This window comes from Salmo trutta, chromosome 16 (genome assembly GCF_901001165.1).
Source record: "Salmo trutta chromosome 16, fSalTru1.1, whole genome shotgun sequence".
Classification (NCBI taxonomy): Eukaryota; Metazoa; Chordata; class Actinopteri; order Salmoniformes; family Salmonidae; genus Salmo; species Salmo trutta.
Window position 1 is genome coordinate 19921279 of NC_042972.1, and position 23358 is coordinate 19944636.

General features: G+C 44.5%; 2 protein-coding genes and 1 long non-coding RNA gene across 4 annotated transcripts; 1 reads left to right on the top strand and 2 right to left on the bottom strand.

Annotated features, from left to right (window-relative positions):
- Positions 1-389: 389 nt before the first annotated feature.
- LOC115150253 (uncharacterized) lies at positions 390-1453 on the bottom strand. Its single transcript, XR_003867079.1, has 2 exons — positions 1323-1453; positions 390-1167 (listed from the first exon to the last, which is right to left on the bottom strand). It is a non-coding gene; the product is annotated as an uncharacterized LOC115150253 (long non-coding RNA).
- LOC115150250 (glutamine-rich protein 1) lies at positions 1124-19412 on the top strand. 2 transcript variants are annotated; one of them, XM_029693347.1, is made up of 12 exons: positions 1124-1209; positions 3081-3359; positions 3595-3675; positions 3901-4005; positions 4118-5101; positions 5461-5620; positions 5850-6004; positions 7677-7791; positions 8085-8193; positions 17682-17842; positions 18083-18173; positions 18438-19412. In XM_029693347.1, the coding sequence occupies exons 2-12, from the start codon at positions 3108-3110 to the stop codon at positions 18625-18627; spliced, it is 2403 nt and encodes an 800-aa protein (XP_029549207.1). In that variant the 5' UTR covers positions 1124-1209; positions 3081-3107; the 3' UTR covers positions 18628-19412. The 2 variants fall into 2 exon arrangements, with proteins under 2 accessions (XP_029549207.1, XP_029549205.1); XM_029693345.1 differs by lacking the exon at positions 1124-1209 and adding an exon at positions 1393-1742.
- A 77-nt stretch (positions 19413-19489) lies between these two features.
- Positions 19490-22293, bottom strand: rpusd4 (RNA pseudouridine synthase D4). The gene is made up of 6 exons (XM_029693348.1): positions 21731-22293; positions 21375-21579; positions 21020-21113; positions 20662-20812; positions 20246-20343; positions 19490-20116 (listed from the first exon to the last, which is right to left on the bottom strand). The coding sequence occupies exons 1-6, from the start codon at positions 22188-22190 to the stop codon at positions 19922-19924; spliced, it is 1203 nt and encodes a 400-aa protein (XP_029549208.1). The 5' UTR covers positions 22191-22293; the 3' UTR covers positions 19490-19921.
- Between the last annotated feature and the right edge of the window lie 1065 nt (positions 22294-23358).

Genomic DNA, 23358 nt, shown 5'->3' on the forward strand with positions numbered 1-23358 from the left:
TTGTGTGTGTACCCTATTATTAGATGAGATGCGGTGTATAAGAAGCGTTCTGGGGAAGAGAGTGATCCTCATATCCACTGGACAGCCTTCCATGAGATCACAAAGAGGCTTGAGGAGAGACCTTGGGAATTAACTCTTTCCCGTCCATTGTTACTGCAAGGTACTATACACATGCAACACATCTCTTCTGGTCCACCTTAAGAGAGCAGAGAGGCAGCCTGTTGTGGGGAGAGCCTCACCAGCACATGCCTGGCTCTTTAAGGCAGACTGGGGCAGTTGTATTCCTGTTTAAAGGCACATACACACACAAAAATGTATACATTCAGACGGACCTTGAATATTAACTGATGAACAAAATGAACCTTTACAAAGAAAACAGGGTGCAAGGATCAAAATTAGGTTTTCTTAAACTTAACAGTCAGTTTAACACTCACTTTTACATTAAAACATTAGGATTTAATATATGGATGTTTTTTTTGCCCAACAATAGGCCAACTGAGAAAATGTTATTGTAGCCTGTGTTTGTTTTGTAATAACTTTTTTTTTTTTGCCATTTCAAACAGTGCTTTATGAACCAGGGTTGTATTCGATCCTTGAAAGGTATTTGGTAAGTTTCAGAATGTACAGTGAAAAAACAAAGATGTGATTCATATCAAATATCCCATTGACATTCCACAACTTCCTGATTCTTTGAATAAAATAAAATATAATCGTCCTATAATTTAATAATTGTATTGAACCTCAAAGACAAGCATCCTTTCTGCTACTAGCATGCATGCCTTAATCGTGACCCTTTCCAAGCGAGTACTCGCGAGAATACGTGCCCATTCGAACTGAATGTAAAATGGCGCCTTCCAACTACTGTGTAGGAAAGTATTGTAAAGTATTGAAAGAAAAGTGCTAGTTATTAATAAAATATACAAAAGCTGGGCCTAAGAGGACCCTTCAAGACACATCACAATTTAAATTGTAACGGATAAGACCGTTAGATCAGAATACAGGGGATATGGGTGGAAGTTCTTATTATATCTCAGCGTCTGTACCACAACACTTGCGCCCGTGCAATGCACCTTGGAGTCCCGTTCGCGTACATGCGCACGATACATGTGGACGCGGGGGCGAGCTGGACTCGAAATCAGGTGCTGCGGGGGTATCCGCCGTCCAAATCTACAGAAAATGCAGATAATTAATAGTTTGAATATTTACAAGGCATGTCCAACTATATTTACAATGCATTATCACAACACACTCTTTGACTGTATAGACACATAGTTTAATCTTATCAGTGTCTGTTGACATATTTATTTAATTGAAATACGAACCTTTACAGTCATATGTATTTCGCGCAATAAGAAAATAGTTGGCTGGCCTGGCACCAATCTAGGGTCCCCTGGTCTCTCGGGTGCACGCCATGCTCGTTCCCGTAAAAATGAAATGTGTTGTTGCCAATGACGGTATATGGTTGTTGCCTCGCCTTTACAAGTGGAATTTGCGGTAAAGGACCTCCGACTCCTCGCCATGTCTGATGCGGCCGTTGCTTGTCAGCAGTCCGGGATTCACGTTGTTCCACTGGGCCTACTTCCGTAGTTTTCTATGCATCGATTAAATAATGTTCTCTTTACAGTAACATTTTACAGTTAGACACACATTTTCCACAAACGCTCGGAATTGTATTGGATAAACTTGTACGCGAGCCAAATTCTTCGTGTGGATTTTCCCACATTTTTCTATTCGAAACGAGGGTAAATATCTCAGAAATAAGCACACGTCACGTAGCTGGCTAGCAAGCTAGTTAGCTAATTGTGATATTGTTTAGTTGGCTAGCTAGCTGTTAAATTTCAATTCTTGCAATTCATTGCCTGCTATACAATGAATACTAACAAATGACATGTGGAAAGCGAATGACTTGGGGTTTATCGAGTTACTTTTGAACGCCGTGCCTTGGCCGAACCGAGGGTTTTTGGTTTTTATTTAAGGTAGCATGGGAAGATGTACTGCTAGCTAGTTAGCCAGAAAACGTTAGCAACTAGTTAGCTAGGTATTGTTGTAGAATGCTTTGCAGAAGTTGCACGTATATTCATCACTCAAATACACGATTCTTTTTCAAATGTTAACTTCATTCAGATTGTGGGATTTTAGTAGTTAAACTAGGCAACATGAATATAATTAACATAAGCAAAAGCAATAATGTGATAGATGGCTAAGGATGCACAGAGGCTGGTGGCGCTTTACACTGCCCCTGTAGTAAATGTAGCTAGCAAGCAAATCTTAGCATCATAATATTAATACTATCATATTTTTTCAAAGACATATAATGTATACCACAACGGCCTAATGCAGTATACATAACATAGTGCCAGTTGTTCAGATGGCGGAATAATTGGTTCAAAGTTCATCAGAGAAAGGGGTTTGCCAGTGCACTTTGCCTCACTTCCCCCTCTAATAGTGCCTGCCGGCTTGTAGTTCTAAAACCCGGAAATTCTGGTTCGTTTAGCAATCCCTATGGGGAAAATGAATAGGGTTTTGGAATAAACCCCCAAAATAAGGTCTGAGGTTAACGCAGGCTTAGGGGATCTTATACATTTTGTTCTATGAGATAATCAGTCAGTTAACATGGCATTTATGAGCTTTAAAAAAAAAGTATTACATAAATGCATCAGAATCCACAAAGTGGCGTTAGCTGATTTAAGATGATCTCATAGAATAAAACGCCTCTATTTACCAGACCTTATTTTCAGCATTTATCTCCATAGGCTATGAACCATGGTGGAGTTAGTGCCTTCAAAAAGATACCATTACCATTTCTCTCTATGCAAACAGTTGTTTACCTGGGCCTTTAAATGTCTAATAGATACTGGGGCTCGTTCAGCCGGACAGAACGTTTTGGAACCTGTTCATGTTCGAGGCTACTGTCTGCAATGTTCGAGGCTACTGAACGTGGCACTGAAGTGTGTAAGGTTGTATTGGTGACTGTGGCTGCAGTCTATTGACACCAGAGTTTAAGGATGTGATATTGCTGCCCAGTTCTTGACCTGTGATGCTGGACAGGTGTGTTAACTATGTCCTTTTTTCCCCACCAGGTGCCGTGGAGGGCAGAGTGAATTGTCATGAATGAGCCCGTAGAGAGCGGTGTGGTCTCATTTGACGAATATGTGCGTCAGAAGGCCCGCAGCGTGCCCCAGCACCGTATGAAGGAGTTCCTGGAGTCCCTGGCCAACAAGGGCCCTGAGACGCTGCAGGACTTCAGACAGCAGGGCGACACCGCCACTACCACCACCATGGTTTACCAGCAGGGGGGCAACTGTGTCTACACAGACAGCACAGAGGTAGCTGGCTCACTGCTGGAGCTGGCCTGTCCGGTAAGAGGAGAGACCTCCTTACGTGGTTCCTTCAGTAGTTCAGTTCTTTTGAATACACCTCAGGCTGCCGAGTGCCCTTTGCCCTTATCTAGTCTATATACATTAAAGAACAGATCAATTGACCAAATTGAGAGTAAAGCCCAACTCATCCTTCAACACTGGCAGCACCTATCTTATTGTCACTATCATTGCTACTTTTGCTCTGCGATTGATTGATTCTCCTGTGGATTAACAGGTGCAGGTGACCTCTGCACAGATCTCACCCCAGATGGCTGCTGGTGTGCACCAGGGATCTGAACAGCTGATACAAGTACAGGTGAGACCTTCCCTCAATCACCCTACCTATTACACCATAAGCAGTGTTTCCACTCAATTATTCTCCAGACTGTACCGATAGGCCTCCTTATTGACATCCAGGGCCTGTAACCAAAATGTTCAAATGAAAATACAGTGGTCAGGGAAACACAGAACCACAGCACCCTCAGACATGTGGCATGTGATGGATGGTGGTGCACTGTGCATTCTCGTTCTCTGTGATCAGGTGCAGATCCAGGGGCAGCAGGACCAGACGGTGGACCTCCAGGGCATCCCCACAGCAGCGCAGCTGGTCCAGCAAGGAGAGCTCACAGAGGAGCAGCACCAACAGGTGCACACACACACCACGCTGCATTATTAAATACACACCCACCCCATCCATGTCCTCTCCTCACCCAGTAAGTGTATACACCATGCTCAGGTGTTTGTTCTGTCTCGTTCAGATCCAGGCCCAGTTGGTGGCTGCAGTGTCAGGCGGTCAACAAATCCAACATATTCAACTACAAGGGGGTCAGCAAATTCAGCTCCAAGGAGGTCAACACATCCAGCTTCAAGGGGACTTACAGGGTGGTCAACATATCCAACTTCAAGGGGGTCAACATATCCAGCTGCCGGGCGGTCAACATATCCAGCTGCCGGGCGGTCAACAAATCCAGCTGCCGGGCGGTCAACAAATCCAGCTGCCCGGCGGTCAACAAATCCAACTACAAGGTGGGCAACAAATCCAGCACATTCAGCTACCAGGCGGTCAACAAATTCAACTACAGGGAGGCCAGCAGATCCAGATCCAGACAGTGGAGGCCATGTCTCCTCAGCAGCAGCAGGGCTCTCCCCGAGAGGCAGAGAGGAGAGCTGGCGTCCTCCAACCTGCCAAGAAGCGCAAGATGGATGTCCCCATCCAGGTGTCCTATGCCCTCCCTCAGAGCCAGCAGGGCCAGCAGGTGGTTCTGGCCCTCCCCCAAGGGCAGGGGCAGCAGCAGCAGTACTTGTCCATCCGGCCAGACCTGCTAACTGTGGACAGCACCCACCTGTACAGCACCACAGGTACCATCACAGGCCCTGCCGGGGAGACCTGGACCATCCCTGTATACTCTGGGGGACAGCAAGGAGGCGTGCATCATATTGCCATTCCCCAGGAGGCCTACAGCACAATGCAGGTGTCCTCCAGTCACCACGACAACAAGGACAATGGAGTGGCCCACTCCTCGTCGTCAGGTGCCTTGTGCGTCCAGTCGGGTGGCATGGTGTCAGTGTCCGGGACGACGAATGAGGAAGTGGTGCAGACGCTGTTCCCAACGCAGTTCATGAACGGGAACATTCACTGCCCTGTGGTGGTGCAGACGGTGGGCGGGGCTTACAATAGTACACAGCAGCTTCACATCTGGGACCCCCAGCAGCAGCAGGAACACCAGGAGCTCCACCTACAGGTCAGAACTGGACCTTCACCCCTTGGGTTAGACCCTGACTTTGTCCTTGCCTTCGATTTCAAGGTTTTCCATAACATTAATGTAGATTTTTGCTTTATGACATATGCTGGATTAATCAATAGTTAACATGTTGGACTGTTAGATTATGTTGTGGATTAAGTCAGTACTCTCCCCCAGTTAAGCAGGATATGATTGTTTCAATTAATGAACACCTGTCTCCAGTTTTATGTCCCCTGTGCTGTCTTTTTCCCCTTGAAGGCATTTTAGGAAATATGTAATTCCCTGCACCACAAATGAGCAAAGCATGTAGTGTGCATGTTTCTCTTCTAACATTTCACTTCTAATGTGTCCCCCTGCAGGGTCACGTGGAGTCAGAGTCCCAGGTGGAGGCCCCCCAGGAGCTACTGATGCCCATCTCCCTGAAGCCTGAGGAGGGCCTGGATGTGTGGCGCCTCTGGGTCCAGCGCAAGAACGCAGAGCTGGACAAGGACGAGCAGAACAAGCTGGCGCCCATTGGACGTGAGTTTTAACACACTCCCACTCATTAAATTGCCCTCGCCAAGTATGTGAACTTTTCTTACACTCTCTCCTCCCTTCCTGTCTCTCTCTTTCTCCTGCATCTCTCTGTCTTTCTCTTGTAGGTTTGTAGGTTCTTAATTCTGAATATGTCACTGAATGTTCTATTAGTCAGAGTTTGGATAAAAGTGTTCTCTAAATTACCATATTAATTTTCTCTCTCTTTGTGCAGGTCGGCAGGCCCTGCGCTTCCAGGAGGACCTGGTGTCGAGTGCGGTGGCTGAGCTCAACGTGGCTCTGGCTCTCATGACTCAGGAGGCCCAGGGGCTGGAGGGAGAACGTTTTGAGCCTGATGCCCTCTACTACATCTTCCTGTGTATACAGAAGGTATGCATACCACATGACCAGTGGCATGTAAATCTTGGTGGGGCAAACATAACATTTTTGTTGTTGTTGATGAATGCCAACAAAGCCACTACACAACACTAGACAATACATTAATTGCACTATAACAGTGACAAACGGTGTGCACAAACTGTTAGGGCCTACATAAAGCTGTCCCAACAGCAGAGTCCCAACAGCAGTCCAAACACCTTACCACTGCTACACCTGGCTATCAGCGAAGCCTTGTCTGGCAACAAAACAGTTGATTCAGCCTCATTTACTGCCTTTAAAAAACATGGCTGACTTGCTTAAACAAATGTGGTTTCTACTGACAATTGAAATGTTCAAACTATGGCATACGGGGATAACGAGCTGATAAGCAATCCGTAATTTTGATTAAGACATTAATGAGCGAGCTAGGATGGACGTAGTCAATATAACTATTTGTTCAGCACTTTTAAAATGTATTGCGACAGAATTCAGAACATGGGCCGTTCTTACAGTATTCTCCCTGTACACCAAGTCAGAACCGTAGGATAAATAAAGGGGGCATATAAGCAGACAATAAAAGCTCTTACAATATCCAATGATGACATTTCTCTAAAACAGATTATAGGCTAAATGTGCACCACCAAGTCAGAATAGTAGGCTAAGTAATGAGGGGGAAAGAGACCAAATTATTAGGCACATAGGCTATTAACAGCTTACTGCACAACATACATTTAGTATTACTTTCTTAGCTACAGTATACACATCTCCCTGGCATATTACATAATTTATGCATAGCATACAATACATGTTTGGACTCACCTTGTTGTACTGTGCTCACTTGAACAGGAAGGTGACGCAGTGGTTCTTGGTGGCAAATTTTGTCATCAAAGTCTGGCATTCTCTGGATTTGTGGTGCTTTCAAGACAACTGGGAACTCTGGGGGGGGGGGGGGGGGGGGGGGGGGGGGGGGACGACAAGGTTGTATCATGACGTCCGTGATCTTCAGGTTTGAGTTCCCAAGTTTGACAAGCGTTCAAAACGTATTTTCCCAGTCAGAGCTTGTTTCTTTCAGAGTCCCCAGTTGTCTTGAACTCCCTGAAGTCTGAGATTTCCGAGTTTCCAGTTGCTTCGAACGCAGTAGAAGTCATGCTGGATTGACAGCATGGCCAATGTTTAATGTTTATCCTTTTTAAGCTTGGGAAGCAGACCCTTTTACGTCATTTTATCTGTAGCCAATGACCTTGAGCCTTCTTGGATGGGCACTTCTAATGTAACTCTATGGCAGCACCCAAGGGGTTTGCATTTTTGAGCTCTCCCGTAGATTTTGCGGTGACGTAGTGTCCCCATGAGTGACAGAACACTTAGCCAATCATGGCTCAACACTCCATATTTTCCACTGGCTGCCCCACCACTAGAGAAAGCACTGAGCTCGGCTGAAACGCCTGCATTTTGGAGCTGCCTTCCGAAAAAAGAGACAATGTTTGTATGCGGCTTTATTAACTGATTATTATAATTTTTTACATTGTTTGCAAACTGATATGTGACACGTATTAATGCCAAAATAACAGTGGTGCGTTGCCCCACCTGTCCTGTCACTGACATATCATCATACCACAAACACACATGGTACAAGATACTGACTGAAATGTATTACAGTTGATAGATGTTGTATTTCTGTTGGCAGTACCTCTTTGAAAACGGACGGGTGGATGATATCTTCTCTGACCAGTACTACACACGCTTCTCCCAGTGGTTACACAAAGCCCTGGATGAGTGGAGGCCCAGCATCCATCCACTAGGTAAGAGCCACAGCGTTTGACTTTTGTGTTTCTGTGTGTAAGTGCAAGAGAGAGTACAGGTAAAAGCCTGCTGAAGGCCTTAGAGTGGAACTGTCAAAGCACTTTGGAACATTGATTGTTCTGTGAACAGTCTGATATCTTTTTGTTAAGTGCAAGAGAAACTCACAATTCTGTTGTGTATTTTCGTGACATCCATACCTGAGTACATTTCTGTGCAGAATACAGTTAATGTGCTTTGGGCAGTGGTCTCATTAGAGGAGAGTGTATTGTGATTGGCTGCTCTCTCCTCCCAGGGTACATCATTCCCAGTCACGTGACAGAGGAGATGCTGTGGGAGTGTAAACAACTAGGAGCCCATTCCCCAGCCACGCTGCTTACCACACTCATGTTCTTCAACACTAAGTGAGTCTCACACACTTACATTTTAGTCATCAACCAGAAGCTCTTATCCAGAGCGATTTACAGTTAGTGCATTCAGCTTAAGATCGCTAGGTCGGACAACTACATATCACAGTCATAGCTTCTGAGGTCAAATATACTTACTATCAGTAAAGTCAGAGCTAGTAGGGGGAAAGAAAGTAAAGTGCAAGTGTTAGTTCAAGAAAGGTCAGGAGGGGGTGCAAGGGTTGGTTCCACGATTGGAGTGTCAGAACAGAGATGAGCTTGGAGGGCCAAGAGACCAGAGGTGGCAGAACGGAGTGCTTGGGTTGGGAATGTAGGGTTTTAGCATAACCTTGAGGTAGGGAGGGGCAGTTCCTCTTGCTGCTCTATAGGCAAGTACCATGGTCTTGTAGTGGATGTGAGCTTCGACTGGAAGCTAGTGGAAGGTGCGGAGGAGCGGGGTAACATGGGAGAACTTGGGAAAGTTGAACACCAGGCGGGCTGCAGCATTCTGGATAAGTTGCATGGGTTTGATGGCTCAAGCGTGGAGGCCAGCCATCAACAAGTTGATTAATGAAAACATTCTTGGCAAATGCTTTCGTCCGTCTTGCGCCGGTCCAAGAATTTCACCTCTAGCGGCACAATACGAATGGGAGATGACAAGTGCCTGGATTAGGACCTGCGCCACTTCCTGTGTGAGGTGGGTCATTGCTTTGATGTTTGTAGAGAATGGCGTGTTTAGGGTCACGCCAAGGTTCTTTGAACTCTGAGAGGAGGACACCGTGGCGTTGTCAACTGTGATGGAGAGGTCTTGGCCTTCCCTGTGGGAAAGAGCATCTCTGTCTTGTTGAGGTTGACCTTGTGGTGGGCCAACATCCAAGCTGAGATATCTGTCAGGCACACAGAAATGCGTGTCGCCACAAGGGTGTCAGAAGGGGGGGGGAAGGAGAAAAGTAGTGTCATCCGCATAGCAATGATAGGAGAGACCATTTGAGGATATGACAGAGCCGAGTGACTTGGTGTATAGAGAGGAGAGGGTGTAGAACCGAGCCCTGGGGGACACCAGTAGTGAGAGTACGTGGTGCAGACACAGTTCCTCTCCATATCACCTGGTAGGAGTGGCGTGCCAGGTAGGATGCAATCCAAGAGTGTGCAGAGCCTGAGACACCCAGCCCTGAGAGGGTGGAGAGGAGGATCTGATGGTTCACCGTGTCAAAGGCAGCGGAAAAGATCTAGGAGGATGCTGACAGAGGAGAGAGAGTCAGCTTTGGCAGGGCAGAAAGCCTCTGTGACACAGAAGAACAATCTCGGTTAATAGACCCGTCTTGAAGCCTGACTGGTTAGGGTCAATAAGATCATTCTGAGAGAGTTGGTCAGAGGCAACACGCTCATGTGTTTTGGAAAGAAAGAAGGGATGCCGCAGGGATGCAAACTAGTCACCTTAAGGCGAAATTTGCCATTTTGAAACCAAAATGAAAAGCATGACCACGGAGACGGGTGAGAAGGTGATGAAGTGTACTTCATGAGCTGTAACCAAAAAACAACTGACATTTGGAAAGTTTGAGGTAAGGGAGAAAGTGTGGTGGAACAAGTACTAGTATTGTTAGCATTGTTAACCCTGTTGCCCAAAGCTAATGTTATAAGCAGTCAGCTAGCTTCATTTGGCTAGTGAGGCTCGACCGGACAGGGTTATGTGTTGTGAAGCTAGCCACAATAAGGATTAGGCACAATAGTGGAATTTGCGATTTGCCTTCAAAATAAAAGTATGTCATTAACAGTGATGCAAATGAATACAAATAGAATTATTCCGTACTTTTATTTTGAAGGCTAACCGCAAAGTCCACTATTGTGGCTAATCCTTATTGTGGCTAGCTTCACATAGATGTGTCCGACCACCATTAATCAAATACAAACTCTTATAAATTAGGGTTATTTTAGATGATGACACCTAGCTATATAGGTAGCTAGCTAACTATAGCTACTGAAACAGATGTCGTTTTGCTATGTTTTTGGGGAAGAACATTGTTTGCATCCATGAGCTAGCTAGCTTTTATTTTTTATGACCAGCACTGTAGGTGCGCGAGACAACTTTACCAGCATCATAGCATACGTATTGATGAATCGTTGTGACATGAAATACAAGTGATAGTGTAATCAATGTGTAATAACTACATTTATGAAAGCGTTAAATTATGTGACGTGTAGCCGTATTCAGGTCCTGATTGGTCAACAAGCTAATTTGACACGTCAAATAGTGTTATCTACTGGTCATTATTTTCTTTTTGACACGCAAAGACCCAAGCGGCTTTCCATTGCAAAAACCCAAACGGCGTTCCATAGAAATCCTGGTTGAGAATGAAACTGAACATATTAACAATGAAACAGCACAGCAAGTAAGTGAAAGAAATGGGTGTTGATTATGTTTTACTGGTAATAGAGACGTATGTAAATGCCAACAAAATAACTTTTTGGTTAGTGTGGTGTGTGTAACCTTTATTTAACTAGGCAAGTCGGTTAAGAACAAATTCTTATTTACAATGACGGCCTACCCCAGTCAAACCCGGACGACGCTGGGCCAATTGTGCGCCGCCCTATGGGACTCCCAATCACGGACTGTAGTGACGCCTCTTGCACTGAGATGCCGTGCCTTAGACCGCTGCGTCCATGTGTATGTGTTACCTATTTAAATGTACTAGAATGCTAAAAGGCCGCAAATATTTTAAATGTTGGTTATCGGTATCGTTTTTTTTTCAAGGGAGATATCGGTATCGGCCAAAAATGTTATATCGGTGCAACACTAGCTGTAACGTTAGCTAGCTATCGTTAGCTGTCTGACTTTATTAGCCAGGTAATTGTCACACCATAAACTCAATTACTTGATCAGTTGGCTAATGTTGCTCAATATTTCTCTGGCTAGCTAATGGAGAATTCGATCCAGTTAGCAAGATAAGGTTACTTAAGTAGCTGGCTAGCTATTTATTTTCATGAACTAAAGTTAAATTTCAATAGGCAAACAACAAGTGGCAACCTAGCTAATACTTACAAGGATTCCAAAATCATTGCTAAGAATAATGAAAAAGACTGCAGTTTCTACTGGTCATTGCTATCGACTGCCGCAAAAGCATGCTCGTGCTGCAGAGTTGATTTCCGTGCTTATAAACCCAGGGTCGTTACACTACTCCCTCCTTTCAAAGAGCGCGTGACTCTACGTCTTACAGGAACACGCTCACCGGCCAAGCACATGCACTGTCGTGGATGCGAGGTCCGATCAGTTCTGACACCAGTGTAATGTAACAGCAGGGAGCAGATCTCGAACCCTCGACCTTCTAGCCCGAAGTCCAGCGCGCTGTCGACTGTGCCGCAAAAGCATGCTTGTGCGGCAGAGTCGATTTCCGCGCTTATAAACCCAGGGTGCTTACAGTATGTATGTCTTGAAGCTAATAGCAGTGACGCTATTACTGTGTAACTCCGGTAGGGCAGCATCTGAAAAATACCGCACTTGGTAATGTGTACCGGTGCTCGACCAGTCGGCGAAAGCCAACATCACCTACGACAGAACGGTTGATTGTCAAGGGAGATGAATTCCATTATCTAGGCTTTAATGGATTTAGCCTATTGAGTTGTCTCGCTGAAATTTTTTTACTCTTTCAAATGACTGTTCGACTTGACTGCTTAATCCACTCAGCAGACATTGTGGGCTAGGTTATGAATGCTGTGTAGCGCAAATTTTACGTGCCGTCATTACTGCATGTACCTACAGTTGAAGTCAGAAGTTTACATACACCTTAGCCGAATACATTTAAACTCAGTTTTTCACAATTCCTGACATTTAATCCTAGTAAAAATTCCATGTCTTAGGTCAGTTAGGATCACCACTTTTATTTTAAGAATGTGAAATGTCAGAATAAATAGTACAGAGAATGATTTATTTCAGCTTCCATTTCTTTCATCACATTCCCAGTGGGTCAGAAGTTTACATACACTCAGTTAGCATTTGGTAGAAATGCCTTTAAATTGTTTAACTTGGATAGCCTTCCACAAGCTTCCCACAATAAGTTGGGTGAATTTTGGCCCATTCCTCCCGACAGAGCTGGTGTGACTGAGTCAGGTTTGTAGGCCTCCTTGCTCGCACACGCTTTTTCAGTTCTGCCCACAAATGTTCTATAGGATTGAGGTCAGGGCTTTGTGATGGCCACTCCAATACCTTGACTTTGTTGTCCTTAAGCCATTTTGCCACAACTTTGGAAGTATGGTTGGGGTCATCGTCCATTTGGAAGACCCATTTGCGACCAAGCTTTAACTTCCTGACTGATGTCTTGAGATGTTGCTTCAATATATCCACATAATTTTCCTACCTCATGATGCCATCTATTTTGTGAAGTGCACCAGTCCCGCTTGCAGCAAAGCACCCCCACAACATGATGCTGCCACCCCCGTGCTTCACGGTTGGGATGGTATTCTTCGGCTTGCAAGCCTCCCCCTTTTTCCTCCAAACATAATGATGGTCATTATGGCCAAACAGTTCTATTATTGTTTCATCTGACCAGAGGACTTTTCTCCAAAAAGTATGATCTTTGTCCCCATGTGCAGTTGTAAACAGTAGTCTGGCTTTTTTATGGCAGTTTTGGAGCAGTGGCTTCTTCCTTGCTGAGCGGCCTTTCAGGTTATGTCAATATAGGACTCGTTTTACTGTGGATATAGATACTTTTGTACCTGTTTCCTCCAGCATCTTCACGAGGTCCTTTGCTGTTATGGGATTAATTTGCACTTTTCGAACCAAAGTACGTTCATCTCTAGAAGACAGAACGCGTCTCCTTCCTGAGCGGTATGACGACTGCGTGGTCCCATGATGTTTATACTTGCGTACTATTGTTTGTACAGATTAATGTGGTACCTTCAGGCGTTTGGAAATTGCTCCCAAGGATGAACCAGACTTGTGGAGGTCTACAACTTTTTTCTGAGGGTTTGGCTGATTTTCTTTTGATTTTCCCATGATGTCAAGCAAAGAGGCACTGAGTTTGAAGGTAGGTCTTGAAATACATTCACAGGTACACCTCCAATTGACTCAAATGATGTCAATTAGCCTATCAGAACTTCTAAAGCCATTACATAATTTTCTGGAATTTTCCAAGCTGTTTAAAGGCACAGTCAACTTAGTGTATGTAAACTTCAGACCCACTGGAATTGTGATACAGTGAATTATAAGTGAAATAATCTGTCTGTAAACAATTGTTGGAAAAATGACTTGTGTCATGCACAAAGTAGATGTCCTTACTGACTTGCCAAAACTATAGTTTAACAAGAAATTTGTGGAGTGGTTGAACAATGAATTTTAATGACTCTAACCTAAGTCTATGTAAACTTCCGACTTCAACTGTACGTTATATAGGTATGCACGTCAGCTTTGACATCGGTTTTGCACATTGGCGTTAAACTACATTTTACATTTACATTTACGTCATTTAGCAGACGCTCTTATCCAGAGCGACTTACAAATTGGTGCATTCACCTTATGATATCCAGTGGAACAACCACTTTACAATAGTAGACATCGGCCGATACCGATGTTGGCATTTTTAGCTAATATTGGCCGATTCCGATATGTTGACAGATATATAGTGCATCCCTAGTTACAACATCAGATGAGCTAACATTATTACCCTAACCAATTCGCTATACTATTAACTTAACTGGTACAACGTTACGACTCCTTGCCGTATAACGCATTAGTTGCTTACTGGACCCTGGCATTCTGTGTGAAATGTTGACTAGTTAACTTAGCTAATGAACAATGTTTTCCCTCTACAATATGTGGTTAATTTTCAGGTTGAGAGAATTAGGTGAAAATGAGGCATTGCTTGTTAAACAAGTGGATTGTGGCTCCCGAGTGGTGCAGCGGTCTAAGGCACTGCATCTCAGTGCTAGAGGCATCACTACAGACACCCTGGTTCGAATCCAGGCTGTTTCACACCCGGCTGTGATTGGGAGTCCCATAGGATGGTGCACAATTGGCCCAATGTCGTCCGGGTTTGGCCGGTGTAAGCGTCATTGTAAATAAGAATTTGTTCTTAACTGACTTGCCTAGTTAAATAAAGGTTAAAAAAAGTAAAGTGTAGCTTGATGACAGTATAGATGGGAAAGGAACACCACACACTTTCCCTCTTTCTCACTTGTTCAATACAGTGGATAAAAGGGGTATGCCAGGTGTACTCTGTTGTTCAATACAGTGGATAAAAGGGGTATGCCAGGTGTACTCTGTTGTTCAATACAGTGGATAAAAGGGGTATGCCAGGTGTACTCTGCCTGAAAGAGATCAATTATGCTGGCACATTTTAGAACAGATGTCATCAGACAGGAAGTGTACAATGTAATAACCTGCACTGTAGCCCAAAGATATTGCTTTTGTGTTGAACTTGACAGTACAATTTGTGTGAGAGTGAGGGGGGATAATTAAATATTTTACTTGGTGAACGTTATTTTTGCACACATGTAGCCTTGTGCACTTGATCGATGTCTACTATAGTGGCCACTATAATAGAGCAAACATAGAATGCCTGTTTGTTTCATTCTGTTTCTACTTTGATGTTTTTTTCCCAAGTGCAATATTTAACTGTGTGTGGTCACAAGTGTTCTATTATAAAGGCTGTCATGGCTAACTGCAATATTAGTGTATTGTTTTTTTTTTTTTCAAGACTTGAGTGTCATTTGCAGTAAAGTCTAGGCAACAAATAATATTGGATTGCAGATGCCTCACCAGTCCTCAACTGGCAGCTTCATTACATAGTACCTGCAAAACACCAGTCTCAACGTCAACAGTGAAGAGGTGACTCCAGGATGCTGGCCTTCTAGGCAGTTCGTCTGTCCAGTGTCTGTTCTTTTGGCCGTCTTAAACTTATATTTTTATTGGCCAGTCTGAGATATGGCTTTTTCTTTGCAACTCTGCCTAGAAGGCCAGGATCCTGGAGTCGCCTTTTCACTGTTGAAGTTGAGACTGGTGTTTAGCAGGTACTATTTAATGAAGCTGCCAGTTGAGGGCTTGTGAGGCGTCTGTTTCCCAAACTAGACTCTCTAAAGTACTTGTCCTCTTGCTCAGTTGTGCACTGGGGCCTCCCACTCCTCTTTCTATTCTGGTTAGAGACAGTTTGCGCCGTTCTGTGAAGGAAGTAGTACACAGCATTGTACGATATCTTGAGTTTCTTGGCAATTTCTTGCATGGAATAGCCTTCATTTCTCAGAACAAGAATAGACTGACGAGTTTCAGAAGAAAGGTCTTTGTTTCTGGCCATTTTGAGCCTGTAATCGAACCCACAAATGCTGATGCTCCAGATACTCAACTAGTCTAAAGAAATTTCTTCAGCCTCCTGAGGTTGAAGAGGCATTGTTGCGCCTTCTTCACCACACTGTCTGTGTGGGTGGACCATTTCAGTTTGTCTGTGATATGTACCCCGAGGAACTTTCCCCCTTCTCCACTGCTGTCCTGTCGATGTGGATAGGGGGGTGCGCCCTCTGCTGTTTCCTGAAGTCCACGATCATCTCCTTTTGTTTTGTTGACGTTGAGTGAGAGGTTGTTTTCCCTGACACCACACTCCCAGGCCCCTCACCACCTCCCTGTAGGCTGTCTCATCGTTGTTGGTGATAAAGACTACTGCTGTTGTGTCGTCTGCAAACTTGATGATTGAGTTGGAGGCATGCATGGTCAGGCGGTCATGGGTGAACAGGGAGTACAGGAGGGGGCTGAGCACGCACCCTTGTGGGGCCCCAGTGTTGAGGATCATCGAAGTGAAGATGTTGTTTCCTACCTTCACCACCTGGGGGCGGCCCGTCAGGAAGTCCAGGACCCAGTTGCACAGGGTGGGGTTGAGACCCAGGGCCTCAAGCTTAATGGTGAGCTTGGAGGGGACTATGGTCTTGAATGCTGAGCTGTAGTCAATAAACAGTATTCTTGTCCAGATGGGCTAGGGCAGTGTGCATTGTGATGGCGATTGCATCGTCTGTGGACCTATTGGGGCAGTACGCAAATCGGAGTGGGTCTAGGGTGTCAGGTAAGGTGGAGGTGATATGATCCTTGACTAGTCTCTCAAAGCACTTCATGATGACAGAAGTCATTGCTACGGGGCGATAGTCATTTAGTTCAGTTACCTTTGCTTGTCTTGCGTACAGGAACAATGGTTGCCATCTTGAAGCGAGTGGGGACAGCAGCCTGGTATAGGGAGATATTGAATATGTGTGTAAACACTCCAGCCAGCTGGTCTGCGCATGCTCTGAGGACGTGGCTAGGGATGCCGTTTTGCCAACGATCTTAGTTTAGTGACGAGACCACCGCTGAGAAAACAAGGGAGACTGAAGTGCTAATTGCCTTGCAAAGGTGAAGAGCACAACTCCCGGTACTAATTTCTGATTGCCGAGGAGAAAGCACTCCCCCCTCCAATACAGCCACTGATTACAAAAATGACAACAGTCACGAATTGCCCTGCCCCTTAATCCTGGTTGATGTGTCAACAATCAGCTGCAAGTTATGATCAGTCAGCCGTTAACACGCCAAGTAGGCTACTGGGAAGACAGGCAGCACTTAAAGTATATGGCCCTAGCTAGCAAAAAGACAGTACTAAACAACAACCAATTAAGACGAATGATACTCCTGGAGATGTATCCTGGAGATATCAGGAGTCCTCTAGCTATAGAATGAAGCACACACACACAATCATCTGGGCACATGATTCTGAAACCAATATTCCTGGTTGCTCACTACACCAACATGCTCACATACTTTTTCTCTCTAGTGCTGTCATTCAATTGTACATTCTTAGCCACAAGGTAATTGAAATGATATAGGTTAGTGTCTGTTTTTATTTCTGCAGGTTAGTTGAGGTGATTGTGTGTGAGAAAGAGGGGGGGATTGGAAAGGTATCCAGATGTTCATACCGTTCCTGTACCATACGGGGTGTATGGTATTACCATCGGTGTACACAAGGGGTGATATTTCTTTCGAAATGTTGGGGGCCCAACAAATGCTAATAATTACTAGCGAAATCCCATAGTGGACTCTAGCGAAATGCTAACAAGTGCAAGTGAACATAAACTAATTGCAAGGACAGACAACCCAGCTCATATACAATAATTATACAATGATCTCGAAAAGCTACTAACAGTTTGCTGCACACACAACACAAACATTAGACAGCAGGGATCTTGATCCGTGATGGATTGATTCTCTGCTGTGACCAAGAAGCTTGATCTAGCCACAGCTAGCAAGTTAGCAAAATGCATAGCTGGAGCCCTGAGCTGGAGAGAATGTATTTATTTATAGTTAATAGCAGTGGCGTAGCACACATCCACACAAGGATGTGTTGGGGACATAGCTTCAGGGGGGGTCCCCAACCTTTTTGGGGGGGAGGGTTTGAATGTCATACCATTCGGTATTTGAAAAAACCTTGGTATATACGATATATTGCTCAAGCCTAGTGTGTGTGTGTGTGTGTTTTGGTATTAAACAAACCTATCTGTGATAGGTATTTCCATCTGACGACAGTAGAGCAGCACTTGAAGGTGGCCTTCTCCAAGGTGCTGAGACACACCAAGAAGAACCCGTCCAACCCCAAGGACAAGAGCACCAGTATCCGCTATCTGAAGGGCCATGGTTCTTTGGGGACACACCATGCTGGGCAGAAAGGTGAGATCTTCTCTGACTTCATGTCAAGGAAAATTCATCTTCTTATATTGTAGTCAGACCTGATTTCCATATACCCAGTCACTGAGTGACTTGTATTAGTCAGCTATGTGTTTCATACATTTAAAACTTTCCCTTTGTGGCTAATTCATTGAGCCTCTATGATTTGCTGAGTTTGGTAACATTATGAATAAGCCCCATCACTACTGGCTGGTTCTGACCTCTTTGTTACTTCATTTGCAGTGACTGATGACATGTATGAGGAGCAGGCTGAGGATCCTGAAAACCCGCTGCGATGCCCCATTAAACTGTATGACTTTTACCTCTTCAAATGGTGAGTAATGCCCCCCATTCTCAGTACATTTCTAGTAGCTAAGAGGATGTAATTGCACAGGGTGATGTTTTCTTTTTGTTAAAAGGTTAAATAAAATAATACACAACGGCACAATTATCTTCTACTGGAAGCTCTGTTATTTCTAATTATCAAATCAACTGTTTATTTTTGTGCTCCTACATTTTTCAACTTAGGAGCACATCTACTACTTCAAATAAATGTCAGCATAGAGCCCTGCAACAACTAATCACCTGTCTCTCTCAGTCCCCAGAGTGCTAAGGGACGTAACGACGCGTACTACCTGACGCCAGAGCCTGTCGTGGCGCCAAACAGTCCCATATGGTACTCCACTCAGCCAATCACAAGTGAGCAGGTGGAGCACATGCTCACACGCATCATCATGGTGCGAGAGATCCAGGAAACCATCGCCATGTCATCGGTCAACATGCACTGAGCCGGGAGGAGGAACTGAAGTGGGCACACTCTTCACTCCGAAATCAGCCCTTCTCTAGCGTTCCTCTTTGTGGTACCTCCTTCACTCAGTGTCTAACTCTAAGGACCTCCAGTGGCCTCAGCCTCTACCCATCACACCTTTCAACCACAGGAGTGGGGGAGTGACAGTGTTTACAGAGTGGATTTATGGGCCTTTTTTAAGTTCAGAACCATGTGTTTATTCATCCAATGGCAATTATGTGTCACCCACCACTTCACCAAAACCCCTCACTTCACCATTTTTTTCCCTGGACTGACGAGACCGATGGATTTTGACCAACTCGGCAAATCAGAGCTCCTCATCTACTCTTGTAGGCCACTGCAGCCCCCCAATAAAACTGAAGTAGGCAGAAATATCAGGACTAATTCAGTCCTAAATATATATAAATATATTATACACATATGGACATGTACCTCTTTTACCACACGGACCTCTTTCCTCCAAGCTCTCAGGTCCCAGACATGGCAGGATAACCTACAGACATTTAATAGGACCTCTGCTCACTTTTTACATGTTTTTTTATATATATATTGGCATTTATGATCTCCTGTATGTATTGATATTATGGTGGTGTTGGAGGCTAAAGAAAGCCCGTGTTTTCAAATATGCCTTTTGTACTGTGTGATTTGAGATGCATTAAGTATGTCAAGCCTTGGCTCTGATGTTGAACAGTTCACAATACAGTAGGTTATATGTTGCCGTTTTCACACGACTGGGATGTAATGGTAATAAACCAGGCTACTAATTAGTGAGATCTCTGAACCCCCTATTTTCTCTCATACGAGATCCTCTGGTAGAAAAGAAAGGCCATACAAGGGACAAATGTAGGATCTGGTTTTATGTCAATGTACACCGTGAAGTGATGTCACTTAACTTGCCATAACTATTTGTTTATCAGAATTAGCACTTTGCAATTTGTCTCAGGTGGGTAGAGTTTGCACGATCTCAATGAATACCACTATTCATCAGTTCACCATTTTACAGGTCTGTATAAAAGTTGCAAATTAATTTACTGTTCAAACATATCTGCATAGATGGTCCTGTTCTTAAAATAGACCTGATGTGATAGGGTCCTAGCATGTGAAATTAGGAAAATACTGGTTTCATTTATTTTATTTTCCACACACAGTTAATTCCCAGTCCAGGTACAAACTTAATCCACTAGGCCAAGGGTCACTTGAAGTGATGCTGCTCCATATTTCTGAAGCAAGAGTCTTCTGTATCCTGTCTGCACTGCGTGGGAGCCGCTGAAGCATCATTCATCTGGAATCGGTATCTGCAGTCGTCGCAAAGTGCTGGTGAAATACTTTGGCAGGGGGCAAGACACTGTAATGTCACTCTGACCTTTGAACTCTGGCAGTGTCAGCTGACGGGCATGCAGGTGGAGAGGCAGATAACGCGCTTTGCTCTGTTCCAGTCCCAGCCTCCGCAATACACCATCTGGCAGTTTCTAAAGTAAAAAAAATAGATTTTAAAAAACAATGCCCATCAATCACTGGCACCAAAGAGGTCTAAATGCTAGGCTACCTTGTTGTAAAGCTTCTACATTGTGAAGTCTGGTAATGTTCGTTTGCCTTACCTGAGGTGCCAGTTTGGTCCAGTGGGAGTATTTGTGGTCTCCGAGGATAGGAGATCCCAGAGCGTATGCCATATGGACCCTCAATTGGTGCTTCACCCCTAGAAGCACAAGAGGGTGGACGGGGCAAGAGAGGGAACAGCTTTCTATGAAGGTTCAAAGTTATTAGTGCTACTATAACATGGTGCATAGTATCCTCTAGGACCTAGGTTCATCTGTGTTATTAGCATGTGGTAGACCCCTCAACATGACTGAAATCAATTCTAAAAGCTTTAACAAAAGCAAGGTATTGTGTTTAATTTGAAAACAGCATAACATTTTGCAGTCATGTTATATAGCAATCTTTTGGGATGTGCAGGGTGACTGCAAAAACCAACAACTTGGAACGACCCCAGAGTCAGCTTCAGTTGTGTCTCTACCTGTGATAGGCTGGAGCTCTACCAGGCTGCAGCCGTTGCTGCTGTCCAGGACACGGTACTGAGTCACTGCACCCTGGGCTTGCCGATTGGCCCGCACTTTGGTCACTCCCTCGCCCCCGTCACTCACCCTGTACACAGGACTCAGGCCCATCTGAGAAGGGTTATGGGTAGTTAGGTTCGGTGTATATAAGACTGTCAAGCTCAAAACCTCAAGGACAGCGCAGTATACTGAAAGCCACCAATACAAATGAGAGGAAAGACTGACTGGATGACAATACTGGTCATAATGACTAGATTTTAACAGAACTATTGGCAGCACTGGTTAAGAAGTGTGAGATATTACAAAATATGACGTTACCTTGAAGTGAGGCTGAGCCCCTGTGACCTTTCTCTCTATGACAGGAATGTCAATCACTCCCTCAGAGGGAACAGGCACGCCCACAGCAACAACCCTGCATGGGGAATAGGGAGAATGGAAGATGATTTAAAGGACGTAACATGTTGCGAGGTGTGACCTTGCGTCCAGATTAAGACATTACCGCTGCTTCATGGGAAAGTTCCATTGGGGGAGCAGTAATGTCTTATTAATGCCAGGGTCATTGCAATAGCTTTATGGCATATTCTATGTTAATTTGCTGCCCTCAATTGATGGTTTTGAAATGTGAATGATGTGCTGCCTGGATCCTTATTTGAAACTAAATCCACATCCACACCAATATTTCCTCTCCACTTGGTGGTTTTTGTGAAGATTTTGTACATGGTCCAGTGCTTCCTCAGTCCTTGCCAGCAGGAGGGTCCCTGTCGCCTCCTTGTCTAATCCAAGGCAGACGTGCAGCTGAGACCCAGCCCTTATTCCATCCATCATCTTGGCAAGGATTGGAAGCACGTCTGAGATGTTGTTTTTGTTGCTTGACCCATCTAAGAGGAATAATATGGGATTTAAATCACTGGATTTGACCACTGCTCTAGCACAGATGTGTTCTTAAAGAGACATTAAAAAGAACAGACTTATTCATCACGTGATCTTTGATTGTGTGTTTGACTGAATACAGCACTTCATACACCTTACCTTGAACAGAAACTCCATATGGTTTATTAACGACGGCGAGCTCTGGATGCGGGAGGATCAGACCTCTGTGAAGGTGCTTTGCAAGAACGTTGGGGTGAACATTCTGTAGCTGCTGAGTGAACTGTCGCAGCTCGATGACCCTCTTTTGAAGTTGGGACACTGGCACCGACGGATTAAGGACAGCCGCGTCTGACCCACCACCAGTCGCATGTCCTTTCTGTTTCTCCTGGCGAATTTTGCGTGCAAGGTCGATGGCTCTCAGATTCGGTCTCTTGTCAGAGTCAGACACTGGTGGTGGTTCCTCTCGTCTCGGGACAGAAGCATGTGCTCGCGTGAGCAAGGATGCTACTCCCCTCGATATGTGACAAATACTGCCCGTTTTCCCTGAGCGAATTACCACTTTACATGTCCTTATAACATCATTATTACAAGCCAATGTAACCGTCCTATAGCTGTTCATGATAACTAGCTACTTTGAAGATTGTTAAATCTCATGTCGTTCTGAAGCTGAAAACACTGGAGTGCACCATTAGGGTTATCGTCACCGGAAATGATGTAAATTGACTTCCCTTTTTTCAGATTCGCTACCACAGAGTTTCTAAAGGCTGTACCACAGAGTTTCTAACCCAGAGACACAACATCTCAAGACTTCCGGGAATGCTTGTGAAGAAGCAATACGTCAGTTAAGAACAAATTCTTATTTTCAATGACAGCGGGTTAACTGCCTAGGAACAGTGGGTTACCAGCCTTGTTCAGGGGCAGATCGACAGATTTTCACCTTGTCAGCTCAGGGATTCAATCTTGTAACCTTACGGTTACTAGTCTAATGCTCTAAACACTAGGCGACCTGCCGCCCCCACGTATCTGTGTCCTGCTGTTGAATGGCAACCCCTGCAGCCTTCAGTGAAGGCCTATCCACCACCATGGACTCTTCAGAAGCACCATTCGAACCCTCAACCCTTTTAACAGTCGCTGCATATGAAATTCTCTGGACAGCCCTGACTTTGGCCACCTCATTCTCAAACACCCTTGTTGGGCATTCCCACCACAATTGCAACATGTCACATTTGTATCACTTTTAAAACACATCCTCAACACCTCATGGGATGGAATGTTATCTTATCTCTCTGTATGCAGATCTAACCGTTAGCCAATCACAGACTGTGTTGTTTCCAGTTCCCAGTACACCTGACAATCAATGCGAGTTGTGTCCCTGACTTTCAGTCGTATAGACGAGTTCATAAGATTTCCCAGAGGGTGCGTGCTATTCGGAATCCTTGGGATGAAATATTTAGGCCTGTTGTGTTAACCAATTAAATCATAACGGTATCCTAATATAGTGTGGATACAGTAGTAGCCTATTCTACAACAATGTAACTGTATGTGCTAGTATTATTTATCTAATTTATCAATTAAATTGTAAATGTGGATGGGTACACTATTTCATTCAATGATTACATTATAGTCAACAATAATAACATAATTGAATGTGTGGCAGCGTAGCCTACTGGTTAGAGCGTTGGACTAGTAACCAAAAGGTTGCAAGATCAAATCCCCGAGCTGACAAGGTCAAATCTGTCGTTTTGCCCCTGAACAACTCACACAATTACATAATTTCAATTTCAATA

What these genes read in the sequence shown, in the direction of transcription:
- LOC115150250 (XM_029693347.1), top strand. Translation starts at nt 3,108, where the DNA reads ATGAATGAGCCCGTAGAGAGCGGTGTGGTCTCATTTGACGAATATGTG. An exon ending in CAAGCTGGCGCCCATTGGAC is followed by an intron (nt 5,621 to 5,849) that starts GTGAGTTTTAAC and finishes CTCTTTGTGCAG; the next exon opens with GTCGGCAGGCCCTGCGCTTC. An exon ending in GCCCAGCATCCATCCACTAG is followed by an intron (nt 7,792 to 8,084) that starts GTAAGAGCCACA and finishes CTCTCCTCCCAG; the next exon opens with GGTACATCATTCCCAGTCAC.
- rpusd4 (XM_029693348.1), bottom strand. Translation starts at nt 22,190, where the DNA reads ATGAACAGCTATAGGACGGTTACATTGGCTTGTAATAATGATGTTATA. An exon ending in ATATGGAGTTTCTGTTCAAG is followed by an intron (nt 21,580 to 21,730) that starts GTAAGGTGTATG and finishes TATTCCTCTTAG; the next exon opens with ATGGGTCAAGCAACAAAAAC. An exon ending in GGGCTCAGCCTCACTTCAAG is followed by an intron (nt 20,813 to 21,019) that starts GTAACGTCATAT and finishes AACCCTTCTCAG; the next exon opens with ATGGGCCTGAGTCCTGTGTA.